At 42.3% G+C, this 17,101-nt stretch overlaps 1 protein-coding gene across 1 annotated transcript in view; it reads left to right on the plus strand.

Annotated features, from left to right (window-relative positions):
• Window positions 1–17,101, plus strand: part of LOC311131999 (protein phosphatase 3 catalytic subunit alpha) — a 143,124-nt gene that overhangs the window by 103,194 nt on the left and 22,829 nt on the right. The window contains exons 7-8 of the mRNA XM_084165162.1: window positions 10,899–10,976; window positions 11,617–11,711. Coding sequence (XP_084021288.1) covers window positions 10,899–10,976; window positions 11,617–11,711 — 173 coding nt within the window. The remainder of the gene's footprint in view (window positions 1–10,898; window positions 10,977–11,616; window positions 11,712–17,101) is intronic.

Here is a 17,101-nt window from a genome sequence, read left to right on the forward strand (position 1 = left end):
TTCACAACATTGACATCAGCAAACCGCTCGCCCCCACAACGCCATACACGTGGTCTGCGGTTGTGAAGCCAGTTGGACGAACAGCCAAATTCTCTAAAACAATGTTGGAGGAAGCTTTTCGTAGAGAAATTAACATTAAATTATCTGGCAACAGCTCTGGAGGACATTCCTGCAGTCAGCATGTTAATTGCACACTCTCTCAACTTAAGACATCTGTGGCATTGTGTTGTGTGACAAAACTGCACATTTTAGAGTGGCCTTTTATTGTCCCCAGCACAAGGTGCACCTGTGTAATGATCATGCTGTGTAATCAGCTTCTTGATATGCCACACTTGTCAGGTGGATGGATTATCTTAGGAAATGAGAAATGCTCACTATAAAAGGGATGTAAACAAATTTGTGCACAACATTTGAGAGAAAAGTATTTTGTTTCAGGTCATGAAACATGGGACCAACACTTTACATGTGTATTTTTGTTCAGTGTAGATTTGTAGATGACCCAACAGTTTGCTGTAAATGGTCCTGCTTGAGTTAGATTTGTATATGAGCCAACAGTTTGCTATAAATTCTCCTGCTTGACTTAGATTTATATATGATCCAACAGTTTGCTGTAAATGGTCCTGCTAGAGTTAGATTTGTATATATCCCAACAGTTTACTGTAAATGGTCTCGCTTGACTTAGATTTGTGTATGTCCCAACAGTTTACTGTAAATGGTCTCGCTTGACTTAGATTTGTATATGACCCAATCGTTTGCTGTAAATGGTCTCGCTTGGCTATCTGCCAGACAACAGGGGCCCTGTCAGTGAGAGAAATGTCACGCCTGTCACTTGAGAGAGCGTAAGAGAGCTGTGTTGTTGCTTTCAGGTTCTGTCTGCTAGTAATATTTCCATGGTATGCCCCTGCCATCGCAGAGATATCTCTGATATCTTAGTAACAAGAACCCAGTATACGACATCCAGTAGGATTGACTATTGACAAAGGGACAGTGATTTAATAATAATAATAATATGCCATTTAGCAGATGCTTTTATCCAAAGCGACTTACAGTCATGCGTGCATACATTTTTATGTATGGGTGGTCCCGGGGATCGAACCCACTACCTTGGCGTTACAAGCGCTGTGCTCTATCAGCTGAGCTACAGAGGACCACAAGGTGATGGGCACTGTTCGTACACTTTAAATGCATCTTTCCTTCCTGGCTTCCTTGAAGTAATCCTTAATCGGGCATTACTGCATTGGTTTTATGGCATATCAGATCAGTGATTACTTCAAGGAAGGAAGGATGCGTTTTAAGAGTATACAGTGCATTCGGAAAGTATTCAGACCCCTTGACTTTTTCCAAATGTTGTTGCATTACAGCCTTGTTCTAAAATTCCTTAAATTATTTTTTCCCCTTATCAATCTACACACAATACCCCATAATGAAAAAGCAAAAACAGGTTACATTTTTGTTGTGAAAATTTATTCAAACTAAAAAACAGAAATACCTTATTTACATAAGTATTCAGACACTTTGCTATGAGAGTCGAAATTGAGCTCTGGTGCATCCTGTTTCCATTGATCATCCTTGAGATGTTTCTACAACTTGATTGGAGCCCACCTGTGGGAAATTCAATTGATTGGACATGATTTGGAAATGCACACACATCTATAGACACACGTCTATATAAGGTCCCACAGTTGACAGTGCATGTCAGAGCAAAAACCAAGCCATGAGGTTGAAATAATTTTCCGTAGAGCTCCGAGACAGGATTGTGTCGAGGCACAGATCAGGGGAAGGGTACCAAAACATTTCTGCAGCATTGAAGGTCCCCAAGAACACAGTTGCCTCCATCATTCTTTAATCAAGAAGGTGGAAACACCAAGACTCTTTCTTGAGCTGGCCGCCCGGCCAAACTGAGCAATCAGGGGAGAAGCGTCTTGGTCAGGGAGGTGACCAAGAACCCGATGGTCACTCTGACAGAGCTCCAGAGTTCCTTTGTAGAGATGGGAGAACCTTACAGAAGGACAACCATCTCTGCAGCACTCCACCAATCAGCCCTTTTATGGTAGAGTGGCCAGCCGGAAGCCACTCCTCAGTAAAAGGCATATGACATCCCGCTTGGAGTTTGCCAAAAGGCACCTAAAGGCCTGAATGCCAAGTGTCACGTCTGGAGGAAACCTGGCACCATCCCTACAGTGAAGCATGGTGGTGGCAGCATCATGCTGTGGGGATGTTTTTCAGCGGCGGTGACTGGGAGACTAGTCAGTATTGAGGGAAATATGAATGGCGCAAAGTACAGAGAGATCCTTGATGAAAACCTGCTCCAGAGCAGTCAGGACCACAGACTGGGGCGAAGGTTCACCTTCCAACAGTACAGTGGGGCGGCAGGTAGCTTAGTGGGTAAGAGCGTTGTGCCAGTAACCGAAAGGTCGCTGGTTCTAATCCCCGAGCCGACTAGGTGAAAAATCTGTCGATGTGCCCCTGAGCAAGGCACTTAACCCTAATTGCTCCTGTAAGTCGCTCTGGATAAGAGCGTCTGCTAAATGACAAAAATGTAAATGAAAAATGTACAACGACCCAAAGCACACAGCCAAGACAACGCAGGAGTAGCTTCGGGACAAGTCTCTGAATGTCCTTGAGTGGCCCAGCCAGAGCCTGGACTTGAACCCGAACGAACATCTCTGGAGAGACCTGAAATAGCTGCAGCGACGCTCCCCATCCAACCTGACAGAGCTTGAGAGGATCTGCAGAGAAGAATGGGAGAAACTCCCCAAATACAGGTGTGCCAAGCATGTAGCGTCATACCCAAGAAGACTCGAGGCTGTAATCACTGCCAAAGGTGCTTCAACAAAGTACTGTGTAAAGGGTCTGAATACTAATGTAAATGTGATATTTCATTTTTTTTGTATTTCTTTTTACAAACATTTCTAAAAACCTGTTTTTGCTTCGTAATTGTGGGATATTGTGTGTAGATTGATGAGTGAATTTGTTTTAGTTTTTTATTTTAAAATAAGGCTGCAGCGTAACAAAATGTGGAAAAAGTAAAGGTGTCTGAATACTTTTCGAATGCACTGTATGATCAGGGCCCTAGTCAATGGCTATCCCAACAGCCTCCTGTGTCTTCTTGGCTTGGCTTAAATTCCTCTGTGGCCTTGGAGTGCATCCCAAATGGCACTCTATTCCCTACATAGTGCACTACTTTTAACCAGAGCCCACTATGGGTAGTGCACTATATAGGGAATAGGATGCCATTTGAGATGTAGCCTTGTTGTTTTCCCCAGTGTCCTAGGCTGGATCTGCCTGCAGGGCTCATTGTAATTGGCAGCACACTGGCATGCTGAGTTTATGGGCCAGCTTCAAGGTCCAGACTGAAAGGAGAACCATTTTCCAATCTGAGAATATAGGCTCAGTTTAGTCCCTTTTCCTGGTTCTGGCAGCTGTGTCTTGTTCCAGCACCATAGGCCCGCTCATAACTGTTTTACACACATTACTGAGGCGTGAAATTGCATGTTGTTTTGAATACAGGCCCTATCTTTTCTAGCCTAGCGGACACTTTTCGATGTGGTTGTTGACTAAATATGTCTATTTTATTTAACCATTGATTACTATTTGTGAGTAGCCTAAGCAGGTAATTGCATGGTATTTTAGATGCTTTATGAAAATAGCCCTTGATTTGATTTTGGCTGTACAAATGATTCACAGAAGTAGACAGGGTGTGCATTTATTTATTTGTAAGGGACAATGCACAACTGTAGGATTGCTCACATCTGTGTCCCAGAACAGATGTCAAATGCTTTCAGCACAAAATGTATTTAGTCTTCTGAGCAATACCTAACAACAGCATTGAAAAGGCATTTGATAAAGTACGACTGGGGTTTATATATAAATGCCTGGAGCATTTCAATTTTGGAGAATCTCTTATGGGTCAAAATCATGTATAGTAACCCTAAGTGTAAAATAGTAAATAATGGCTATTTCTCAGAAAGTTTTAAACTGTCAAGAGGAGTGAAACAAGGTTGTCCACTATCGGCATATCTATTTATTATGGCCATCGAGATGTTAGCTATTAAAATCAGATCCAACAATAATATCAAGGGATTAGAAATCCAGGGCTTAAAAACAAAGGTGTCATTGTACGCTGATGATTCATGTTTTCTTTTAAATCCACAACTAGAATCCCTCCACAGCCTCATAGAGGATCTAGATATATTTTCTAACCTCTCTGGATTACAACCAAATTATGACAAATGTACTATATTACGTATTGGATAACTAAAAAATACCATTTTTACATTACCATGTAGTTTACCAATAAAATGGTCTGATGGTGATGTGGATATACATGGAATACATATCCCAAAGGAAATAAATGATCTCACTTCAATACATTTTAATAGAAAGTTAGCAAAAATAGATAAGATCTTGCTACCATGGAAAGGTAAATACCTGTCAATTTGTGGAAAAATCACCCTGATTAACTCTTTAGTATTATCCCAGTTGACCTATTTGCTTATGGTCTTGCCTACGCCTAGCGAACAGTTTTTTAAAATTATATAAGAAAAAAAGATTCAATTTTATTTGGAATGGCAAGCCAGACAAAATTAAACGGGCCTATTTATATAATGAATATGAATTCGGAGGACAGAAATTATTAAATATTAAAGCATTAGACCTATCACTAAAAGCTTCAGTCATACAAAAGTTATACTTAAATCCGAACTGGTTCTTTAGCAAATTAGTAAGATTGTCTCACCCAATGTTCAAGAATGGCCTTTTTCCCTTTATTCAGATTACAACCTCTCACTTTCAGTTATTTGAAAAGGAAATAATCTCCCAAATATCACTATTTCTAAAACAAGCCATAGAAGGTTGGTTGCAATTTCAATTTAATCCTCCAGAAACGACAGAAGAAATAATGCAACAAATATTGTGGTTAAACTCAAATATACTAATTGACAAAAAAACTCATTTTTTTGACAAAATTTATAAAAAAGGTATAATCTTCGTAAATGATATCATCGGTAGGACTGGTGGAGTTATGTCGCACTTGCAGCTAACAAAAACATATGGAAATGTCTGCTCTACCCAAAATTACAACCAAATAATTGCAGCCTTACCGCAAATATGGAAGAGGAAAGTGGAAGGGGGAGAAAGTAAGGAACTTGTCTGTCGGCCTTGCATTAAAGAACATAATTGGTTAAAAAAAACTGTGATAAATACAAAAGTATACCAGTTTAATTTAAGGACATAGGATTGACAGCCGTCCCATATAGATTGCAAAATAGTTGGGAAGAGATTTCTGACGTACCGATCCCATGGCATAGTGTTTATGAACTGATACGCAAAACGACACCGGATTCAAAACTAAGAATATTTCAATTTCAATTATTACATAAAATTCTTGCTACCAATAGAATGTTATTTATATGGGGGATACAATCTTCCCAGCTCTGCAGATTTTGCTGCGAAGAGAGAATCATTAGGTCATTTGTTTTGGTACTGTCCATTTGTAGCTTGTTTTTGGACACAGGTCCAGGAATGGCTAAAGGATTCCAATATTTACCTGGAGATAACCTTGCAGATAGCATTACTGGGTGATCTGAAAAGTCATAGTCAATCGATCAATAATATATTAATAGTTTTAGCAAAAATGTTTATTTTCAATTTACAATCTGTAGAAACAATGAGAATAGAAAGGTTCAGAACTTTTGTAAAACATCACAGTACAGTTGAAAAATATATGGCAAATAGAAATCCTATACGGATGGTGTTAAGAGATAGATGGGTGGTGTTGAATGGAGTTGAAGGATGGGACTAATAACAACTAACAACAACTAATAACAAGATAACTAATAATGTAAGCATACTGTGTCCACAATGAGTATATAGGTTGTAGGTTGGGAGCTTTTGTGAAAGAGCACAGTTAGAAAGATATGGCATATAGAAGCAAACCGGATGGACATCATGAAAATGATCGGAGAGGTTGAGAGTAGAAGAAGTTCAGGATAAAACAAACAAAATATAAATATTTTAAAATTGACTGTGTCCATAAAATGTATAAAGTAAGTATAAGCTGGAAGTAGAGGCATTGTTGTTCACTAGTTTACTCCAATTAGGGAAAGGGTGGTGGGGTTGGAAAGTAATAAAGGGGAATATATATATTTTTAAGGATATGCATGTGTATGTACAGTGAGGGGAAAAAATTATTTGATCCCCTGCTGATTTTGTACATTTGCCCACTAACAAACACATGATCAGTCGATAATTTTAATGGTAGGTTTATTTGAACAGTGAGAGACAGAATAACAACAACAAAATCCAGAAAAACGCATGTCAAAAATGTTATTAATTGATTTGCATTTTAATGAGGGAAATAAGTATTTGACCCCTCTGCAAAACATGACTTAGTACTTGGTGGCAAAACCCTTGTTGGCAATCACAGAGGTCAGACGTTTCTTGTAGTTGGCCACCAGGTTTGCACACATCTCAGGAGGGATTTTGTCCCTCTCCTCTTTGCAGATCTTCTCCAAGTCATTAAGGTTTCGAGGCTGACGTTTGGCAACTCAAACCTTCAGCTCCCTCCACATATTTTCTATGGGATTAAGGTCTGGAGACTGGCTAGGCCACTCCAGGACCTTAATGTGCTTCTTCTTGAGCCACTCCTTTGTTGCCTTAGCCGTGTGTTTTGGGTCATTGTCATGCTGGAATACCCATCCACGACCCATTTTCAATGCCCTGGCTGAGGGAAGGAGGTTCTCACCCAAGATCTGACGGTACATGGCCCTGTCCATTGTCCCTTTGATGCGGTGAAGTTGTCCTGTCCTCTTAGCAGAAAAACACCCCCAAAGCATAATGTTTCCACCTCCATGTTTGACGGTGGGGATGGTGTTCTTCGGGTCATAGGCAGCATTCCTCCTCCTCCAAACACAGCGAGTTGAGTTGATGCCAAAGACCTCGATTTTGGTCTCATCTGACCACAACACTTTCACCCAGTTCTCCTCTGAATCATTCAGATGTTCATTGGCAAACTTCAGACGGCCCTGTATATGTGCTTTCTTGAGCAGGGGGACCTTGCGGGCGCTGCAGGATTTCAGTCCTTCACGGTGTAGTGTGTTACCAGTTGTTTTCTTGGTGACTATAGTCCCAGCTGCCTTGAGATCATTGACAAGATCCTCCCGTGTAGTTCTGGACTGATTCCTCACCGTTCTCATAATCATTGCAACTCCACAAGGTGAGATCTTGCATGGAGCCCCAGGCCGAGGGAGATTGACAGTTCTGTTGTGTTTCTTCCATTTGCGAATAATCGCACCAACTGTTGTCACCGTCTCACCAAGCTGCTTGGCGATGGTCTTGTAGCCCATTCCAGCCTTGTGTAGGTCTACAATCTTGTCCCTGACATCCTTGGAGAGCTCTTTGGTCTTGGCCATGGTGGAGAGTTTGGAATCTGATTGATTGCTTCTGTGGACAGGTGTCTTTTATACAGGTAACAAACTGAGATTAGGAGCACTCCCTTTAAGAGTGTGCTCCTAATCTCAGCTCGTTACCTGTATAAAAGAAACCTGGGAGCCAGAGAACTTTCTGATTGAGAGGGGGTCAAATACTTATTTCCCTCATTTAAAATGCAAATCAATTTATAACATTTCTGACATGCGTTTTTCTGGATTTTTTTGTTGTTATTCTGTCTCTCACTGTTCAAATAACCCTACCATTAAAATTATAGACTGATCATTTCTTTGTCAGTGGGCAAACGTACAAAATCAGCAGGGGATCAAATAATTTTTTCCCTCAATGTATATATATATACTGTGGGGAGAACAAGTATTTGATACACTGCCGATTTTGCAGGTTTTCCTACTTACAAAGCATGTAGAGGTCTGTACTTTTTATCATAGGTACACTTCAACTGTGAGAGACGGAATCTAAAACAAAAATCCAGAAAATCACATTGTATGATTTTTAAGTAATTAATTTGCATTTTATTGCATGACATAAGTATTTGATACATCAGAAAAGCAGAACTTAATATTTGGTACAGAAACCTTTGTTTGCAATTACAGAGATCATACGTTTCCTGTAGGTCTTGACCAGGTTTGCACACACTGCAGCAGGGATTTTGGCCCACTCCTCCATACAGACCTTCTCCAGATCCTTCAGGTTTCGGGGCTGTCGCTGGGCAATATGGACTTTCAGCTCCCTCCAAATATTTTCTATTGGGTTCAGGTCTTGAGACTGGCTAGGCCACTCCAGGACCTTGAGATACTTCTTACGGAGCCACTACTTAGTTGCCCTGGCTGTGTGTTTCGGGTCGTTGTCATGCTGGAAGACCCAGCCACGACCCATCTTCAATGCTCTTACTGAGGGAAGGAGGTTGTTGGCCAAGATCTCGCGATACATGGCCCCATCCATCCTCCCCTCAATACGGTGCAGTCGTCCTGTCCCCTTTGCAGAAAAGCATCCCCAAAGAATGATGTTTCCACCTCCATGCTTCACGGTTGGGATGGTGTTCTTGGGGTTGTACTCATCCTTCTTCTTCCTCCAAACACAGCGAGTGGAGTTTAGACAAAAAAGCTATATTTTTGTCTCATCAGACCACATGACCATCTCCCATTCCTCCTCTGGATCATCCAGATGGTCATTGGCAAACTTCAGATGGGCCTGGACATACGCTGGCTTGAGCAGGGGGACCTTGCGTGCGCTGCAGGATTTTAATCCATGACGGCGTAGTGTGTTACTAATGGTTTTCTTTGAGACTGTGGTCCCAGCTCTCTTCAGGTCATTGACCAGGTCCTGCCGTGTAGTTCTGGGCTGATCCCTCACCTTCCTCATGATCATTGATGCCCCACGAGGTGAGATCTTGCATGGAGCCCCAGACCGAGGGTGATTGACCATCATCTTGAACTTCTTCCATTTTCTAATAATTGCGCCAACAGTTGTTGCCTTCTCACCAAGCTGCTTGCCCATCCCAGCCTTGTGCAGGTCTACAATTTTATCCCTGATGTCCTTACACAGCTCTCTGGTCTTGGCCATTGTGGAGAGGTTGAAGTCTGTTTGATTGAGTGTGTGGACAGGTGTCTTTTATTCAGGTAACGAGTTCAAACAGGTGCAGTTAATACAGGTAATGAGTGGAGAACAGGAGGGCTTCTTAAAATAAAACTAACAGGTCTGTGAGAGCCGGAATTCTTTCTGGTTGGTAGGTGATCAAATACTTATGTCATGCAATAAAATGCAAATTAATTACTTAAAAATCATACAATGTGATTTTCTGGATTTTTGTTTTAGATTCCGTCTCTCACAGTTGAAGTGTACCTATGATAAAAATTACAGATCTCTACATGCTTTGTAAGTAGGAAAACCTGCAAAATCGGCAGTGTATCAAATACTTGTTCTCCCCACTGTATATATAAACATGGGGGATTGGAAGTGATGCAGACAATGACATTGATGGAAGTTACAATCTATCTGCAATATTAATCTGATCTACCCCCTAAAAAAAACTTTTAAAAAACAACAGCATCTGCTAAACAGCGACAGGTGCATGGAAAGAAAGAATGGACTAAAAGAATGAATCAAGATGGATATTAGATGCACACTTTTTATTTTCCTCGAAGCAATGCGATCACACCACAAAGAAACCGTACACACTTTGGTAATGTTCCTCCGTCAGTTGTACTTTCTCTCCTCATGTCATCAGTAACAGAATGAATGTGATACCTAGACCTATTTCTAGGTGTAAGTCGACATTGAGTGACAAAGCAAAGTCCTCTCAGCTTAGAAGCCTGATGTGTAACTGTGCCACTCAAAGCATATCCTGTTACCCGTCTAACAAGGAAATGTGAATTGAGACATATTTGTTTACTTTTAGTGAAGTGAGAGTATATGTTCTCTTGTCTACTTTTTGTCCTGGATATTAACTGTAGGGGGAGGACAATGGATGTTACCAGAAGTGCCCAGTGGCCTGAAATGCAAGGCTTCAGAAAAAAATCTATCTACCTATCACACAAAGCAGTGAGCTACCCTCTAGGTCCAAAAGCTTTCAGCAATGGAGACTCAGACTGAGCAAAGAGCATGTCCATTGTTATGCTAATTAGCTCAATCCAGCAACAAGCACTGGAGGCGCTAAATGATCCCACTTACGTTACGTATTTCCAAATGTGCAGCTGATGTGTATTTTTCTCCATGTGAAATGGTTGATTATTGTAAGCTACAATAAAATACAAACATGAATAGGTTGCACAATGAGTGTGGTTCGTTGAACGATTTGTAAACAGTCTGAGAATATTGCATATTTATCCTTGGATTGCTCTCATGTGACATCAGCTGTTCATTGAATAGCCTTCAGAGGTTTTTGTGGTCGGGAGTTATTAAAGGATTTGGACTCACAGCTGCATTCTGTTTCCCAAGGTCACTCACTTATTAAACGTTCCTTCTCCGGGAGTTGATTTAGGAATGTTTTCAACGTAACTGGTTTTAAGGGGTTTGTTGGCTGTGTGACTAGGGCCTACCTCACTGAAAGCAAAATGACATTTCCAGTGGACTTTTGGTATCTTTGGTAACGAAAGGTTATGGAATGGAAAATACTGAAATTGTACTACACTGTAATTACTGGCAGTTTGTTTTTTCCACCTTCATCTCAGCCTGATCAGAACTGCATGAGTATGCAAAAGCTACACACACACACACACACTGAATAATTATAGTGTTTGTTGAGAAAAGGTCTGTGATTTTATGCTGGATCATTTTGTTTGCCCTTTCTCATGGTAACATGATGAAGATGCATCTGCTTATATTTATAAATGTATTAAAATACATTTGAATGAATATCTATTTCAATTATGTGTCAACAAAATCTAATCACTGTCTTTTGATCAAATTAGACCCGTTAATCAAGCACGTGTCATCTTGTCTTTCAACAGCTACCCCGCTGTCTGCGACTTTCTACAACACAATAACTTGTTATCTGTCATTCGAGCCCATGAAGCACAGGACGCTGGGTAAGTGCCCTCTTTTTGCCCACTGCTAACTGCTACGGCCATTCTCCTCGGACAACTATGTTGCTTGAGCCTACGCAAGTAAACATTCGAACCTGTGCTTGCTAAAAAATTGTGCTGAATTCAAAGTTATTGAGTTTCGGCCATCCGTGCCTCCTCAAAGGACTTTGGGAGCAAGCATGTCAAAACGTTGAAGAAAAGGCTGATGAGGCAGAGCGGATCGCCCAAACTGACAGAAGGCTTGTCACCCTGTTTGTTTACTGCACTCTCGCTGCTTGTCCACGCAGACTGTCTGGCCCACTCAAAGAGCAAGAACAGCTTGACATACAAGTCAGCCTTAGGCACAGCTCTAGGATCAGATTACCCTGTCCAAATCAATTAAATTATTCCTCAGGGCACTGTTGACTTCATTCACATGCATACAATAACAATGTGTATGTTACATTAATATATAATCTGTTGTAATATATGCCATTTAGCAGGCGCTTTTATCCAAAACGATTTTAAAGTCGTGCGTGCGTACATTTCAGGTGGTCCTGGGGAACTAACCCACTACTCTACCACACTGAGCTACAGAGGACCACAAGTACAGTATTAGGTAATGTTGTTGTAACGGTAATGATGATGCTGTCTCTCCCTCTAGGTACCGCATGTACAGGAAGTCCCAGACGACAGGGTTTCCTTCTCTCATCACCATCTTCTCAGCACCCAACTACCTAGACGTCTACAATAACAAAGGTAAGCACAGAGTCCCCAGTATTCATTAGCTCAACTATGTATTAGTTTATTTTGCGTCTCTTGGGTTGGTTTAGATGGGGATGGGCTGGACTGGCTGCGGTCCATTTGGCATTCACACTCTGGAGTAGGCTGGACACAGACCTTTGTGAAGTGAGTCAGCAAAAAAACTCTCAGAACGACTCTTTTTGGCCAATAGGGGCACCAAAGGGGAGTTCCGGGACAGGGAGAGAAAGGGATGGGGCTGTTTTTGACACACACAGAGAGAGAGAGACTCTGCCATTTTCCCCATGGGGGCATATTTTCGCATAGGTGTGAATTGGGGCGAAGCCAGTGAGTTTACTTGAGGGCATGTGTCGGGATGTTTTGGAGTCTTTTAGTCAGTCTTACAGTGGGCTATGTTTACAGCCCCATCCAGGTTGTTGTTTTAACCTTGATGTTCCCTAATCTCGGCCCACTTTGATATTTGATCCCAGCTTTGCCAACTCAAAGGTAAAGAGCTTTAAATAGCCGGCCTTGTGAAGCAGAGTCAGGAACGCAGGCAATTACTCAGCCCTACTAGATTCTACTTCCCGCTGTAGTTTTATGGTGCATTTAACATCTGTTGCATATTTCCTCAAATCTTTTTTATGGTTAAAAAGGGTACGACTCAGGTGATGTAGTTTTATGGGATTCTTTTCTGTTCTCTTGAAACAACAAGGGATGATTCCCACGATAGTTCTATAGATCTTCTAACTGAAGGGTTAAGAAGAGAACATTCTATTCTCAATGTTATTTCTGTTAAGAACCGCCCAATGAGGCACAAATATGGTTAGAATCTGTCTGATCATTCATTTAGGTGGGGGCGGTGGCAGGGGGCCCAATTGAAATGCAAGTGACCGTAATAGATTGATCTTCTCTCGTCTTGGACCGGGGCCTCGGTTGCGAGCGCCGCAGTCTAGTGATTGATGGCCAGCCGATGGCCACTGTAAATCTAAATGGAGCCCGTCAACTCAGCAAGGAGGGGGAGGTTGCCAGATTCAGATTAACCGGGTCCTTCCCCAATGGTCTGCGGTTCTGGGACAGTGTAACCCTCATCATAGAGGGGATGCCGTCAGAGCCAGGGCACCCCTAGCCGGTGGTTTCACAGGCAAATAAATACAAACCTAAACACAAAGGCCAACATTGCGTGAATATAAAGTAACAGCCAAATAGCTCATTTTTTAGAAAAGGATTAGTTAAATTGTGGAATCAGATTGTTCCACCCCTGAGACAAGGGTCTACTACTCTACAGGGTCTCCTGTCAGGGGTCAAGTTGTCTGTGGTCACATGAGCTGGAGCTGGGTAGTCACTGGTGGTCACTCAGGCTAATGTCTTATTCTCCTCCTGCTCCTTTCCTGACATTACACTGGTGCGCATATAGAGAGAGATGAACTAAGGTACACCCTGCGCTCAAATGAATGAACACACTGCCATGATTGCTCTCTCTCTCTCTCACTCTCCCCTCTCTCTCTTTATCCATGCTCTCCATGAGCTGTAAACATGCAAACTGGCTGCTGCAACACATGGAGGAGGTTGGAGGACTCGAAGGGGGAAATAATATTTTTGCATGCTATACAGTGAGGGAAAAAAGTATTTGATCCCCTGCTGATTTTGTACGTTTGCCCACTGACAAAGAAATGATCAGTCTATAATTTTAATGGTAGGTTTATTTGAACAGTGAGAGACAGAATAACAACAACAAAATCCAGAAAAACGCATGTCAAAAATGTTATTAATTGATTTGCATTTTAATGAGGGAAATAAGTATTTGACCCCTCTGCAAAACATGGCTTAGTACTTGGTGGCAAAACCCTTGTTGGCAATCACAGAGGTCAGACGTTTCTTGTAGTTGGCCACCAGGTTTGCACACATCTCAGGAGGGATTTTGTTCCACTCCTCTTTGCAGATCTTCTCCAAGTCATTAAGGTTTCGAGGCTGACGTTTGGCAACTCAAACCTTCAGCTCCCTCCACAGATTTTCTATGGGATTAAGCTCTGGAGACTGGCTAATCACCCAAGATTTGACGGTACATGGCCCCGTCCATCGTCCCTTTGATGCGGTGAAGTTGTCCTGTCCCCTTAGCAGAAAAACACCCCCAAAGCATAATGTTTCCACCTCCATGTTTGACGGTGGGGATCGTCTTCTTGGGGTCATAGGCAGCATTCCTCCTCCTCCAAACACGGCGAGTTGAGTTGATGCCAAAGAGCTCAATTTTGGTCTCATCTGACCACAACACTTTCACCAAGTTCTCCTCTGAATCATTCAGATGTTCACTGGCAAACTTCAGACGGGCGTGTATATGTGCTTTCTTGAGCAGGGGGACCTTGCAGGCGCTGCAGGATTTCAGTCCTTCACGGCGTAGTGTGTTACCAATTGTTTTCTTGGTGACTATGGTCCCAGCTGCCTTGAGATCATTGACAAGATCCTCCCGTGTAGTTCTGGGCTGATTCCTTACCGTTCTCATGATCATTGCAACTCCACGAGGTGAGATCTTGCATGGAGCCCCAGGCCGAGGGAGATTGACAGTTATTTTGTGTTTCTTCCATTTGCGAATAATCGCACCAACAAGCTGCATGGCGATGGTCTTGTAGCCCATTCCAGCCTTGTGTAGGTCTACAATCTTGTCCCTGACATCCTTGGAGAGCTCTTTGGTCTTGGCCATGGTGGAGAGTTTGGAATCTGATTGATTGATTGCTTCTGTGGACAGGTGTCTTTTATACAGGTATCAAGATGAGATTGGGAGCATTCCCTTTAAGAGTGTGCTCCTAATCTCAGCTCGTTACCTGTATAAAAGACACCTGGGAGCCAGAGATCTTTCAGATTGAGAGGGGGTGAAATACTTATTTCCCTCATTAAAATGCAAATCAATTTATAACATTTTTGACATGCATTTTTCTGGATGTTTTTGTTGTTATTCTGTCTCTCACTGTTCAAATAAACCTACCATTAAAATTATAGACTGATCATTTCTTTGTCAGTGGGCAAACGTACAAAATCAGCAGGGGATCAAATACTTTTTTCCCTCACTGTATTGGCTAGCTGCTTAATTAAAATCACCCAGCTCAACAAGACCCTTCGGTCGCTGGGCCTGTCCCTTGGACAGTGATGGTAATTACGCATATCCAAACATAGCACATAAGACATTTACCTGATTTTCCCCTGTCGTATGTTGTTGATGCTTGTGTTTAGACAGTTGAAAGTGTGACGGGGAGACCGAAGTAGATGGATGGCTTTGAAAGTGTCAGACTGGGGATTCAGGCATGTGTGTTGAGAAGTTGGCTGTGTTAATCACTAGGTCAAACTTCAGCACAAACATTTAGCCTACCTGCTTCCTAAACAGACATATTTCCCCTTCTCTCTCCTGTTATTCATCGATAGAATGAAAATAGAGATGGAAATGTGCTGTTGCTCTAGAGAGGACAGGCTCAGAGATATGGCCGAGGCCATTGTTCATTGACCTCTGGGGGTCAAATGTCAGCGTTCAGTTTCCTGTGAGGTTGGCTGTGGCGGTGCGATCGTACGAGGGGTGGAAAGAGATGGCATGCTGAGCGTGGAATAAATATCAGGATGGGATCCCCGGGACAGGAATGACGACCGTGAAGAAGGGAATTTTCCGCCTCGTCACAGACGACAGCGTGGGGACCTTCTCTGGACAGTCTCCAGGGATTCCCACCCTCTCCAGCCAGAGCACGTCAGAGCAGAACAGGGACGTTCTGTTTTCCTTTCTGAATTTCTGGGAGGGAAGCTGGATGGGACTCTTGGCAAGAGAGGAGCAGTTAACCAATAAGCATTCCATGGTTATTATTTAGTCTCCTTCTGTGACTTAAGTGCAGTTAAGATCAAAACCTCAATTATTGATCAGTGACATTGACAACTCGATCTGCATTATTACTAACACTGTACTGTATAGCCTACTGTATTGTCCCACGGATACTTGGATCAAATATGTGTGGGATGATAAATAGAAGTGAAGTGAAAAATCAAAACGGCCCATTTCCCTCCTCTATTTCCTGTCTACCTCTGTTACATGAGTGGAATACAGAGAGGTACAGTGGCTTGCGAAAGTATTCACCCCCCTTGGCATTTTTCCTATTTTGTTGCCTTACAACCTGCAATTAAAATGGAGGGTTCGTATCATTTGATTTACACAACATGCCTACCACTTTTGAAGATGCAAAATATTTCTTATTGTGAAACAAACAAGAAATAAGACAAAAAAACAGAAAACTTGAGCGTGCATAACTATTCACCCCCCCAAAGTCAATACTTTGTAGAGCCACCTTTTGCAGCAATTACAGATACAAGTCTCTTGGGGTATGTCTCTGTAAACTTGGCACATGTAGCTACTGGGATTATTGCCCATTCTTCAAGGCAAAATTGCTCCAGCTCCTTCAAGTTGGATGGGTTCCGCTGGTGTACAGCAATCTTTTAAGTCATACCACCGATTCTCAATTGGATTGAGGTCTGGGCTTTGACTAGGCCATTCCAAGACATTTAAATGTTTCCCCTTAAACCACTCGAGTGTTGCTTTAGCAGTATGCTTAGGGTCATTGTCCTGCTGGAAGGTGAACCTCCGTCCCAATCTCAAATCTCTGGAAGACTGAAACAGGTTTCCCTCAAGAATTTCCCTATATTTAGCACCATCCATCATTCCTTCAATTCTGACCAGTTTCCCTGTCCCTGCCGATTAATAACATCCCCACAGCATGATGCTGCCACCACCATGCTTCACTGTGGGGATGGTGTTCTCGGGGTGATGAGAGGTGTTGGGTTTGCGCAAGACATAGCGTTTTCCTTGATGGCCAAAAAGCTCAATTTTAGTCTCATCTGACCAGAGTACCTTCTTCCATATGTTTGGGGAGTCTCCCCCATGGCTTTTGGCGAACACCAAACGTGTTTGCTTCTTTTTTTTGCAGCTCCTTCTGGGTTAACTTTGGTCTCTTTGTTGCCTCTCTGATTAATGCCCTTCTTGCCTGGTCCGTGAGTTTTGGTGGGCGCCCCTCTCTTGGCAGGTTTGTTGTGGTGCCATATTCTTTCCATTTTTTAATAATGGATTTAATGGTGCTCCGTGGGATGTTCAAAGTTTCGGATATATTTTTATAACCCAACCCTGGTCTGTACTTCTCCACAACTTTGTCCCTGTCCTGTTTGGAGAGCTCCTTGGTCTTCATGGTGCCGCTTGCTTGGTGGTGCCCCTTGCTTAGTGGTGTTGCAGACTCTGGGGCCTTTTAGAACAGGTGTATATATACTGAGATCATGTGACAGATCATGTGACACTTAGATTGCACACAGGTGGACTTTATATAACTAATTATGTGACTTCTGAAGGTAATTGGTTGCACCAGATCTTATTTAGGGGCTTCATAGCAAAG

Source organism: Coregonus lavaretus, assembly GCF_964263955.1.
Source record: "Coregonus lavaretus genome assembly, chromosome: 7".
Classification (NCBI taxonomy): Eukaryota; Metazoa; Chordata; class Actinopteri; order Salmoniformes; family Salmonidae; genus Coregonus; species Coregonus lavaretus.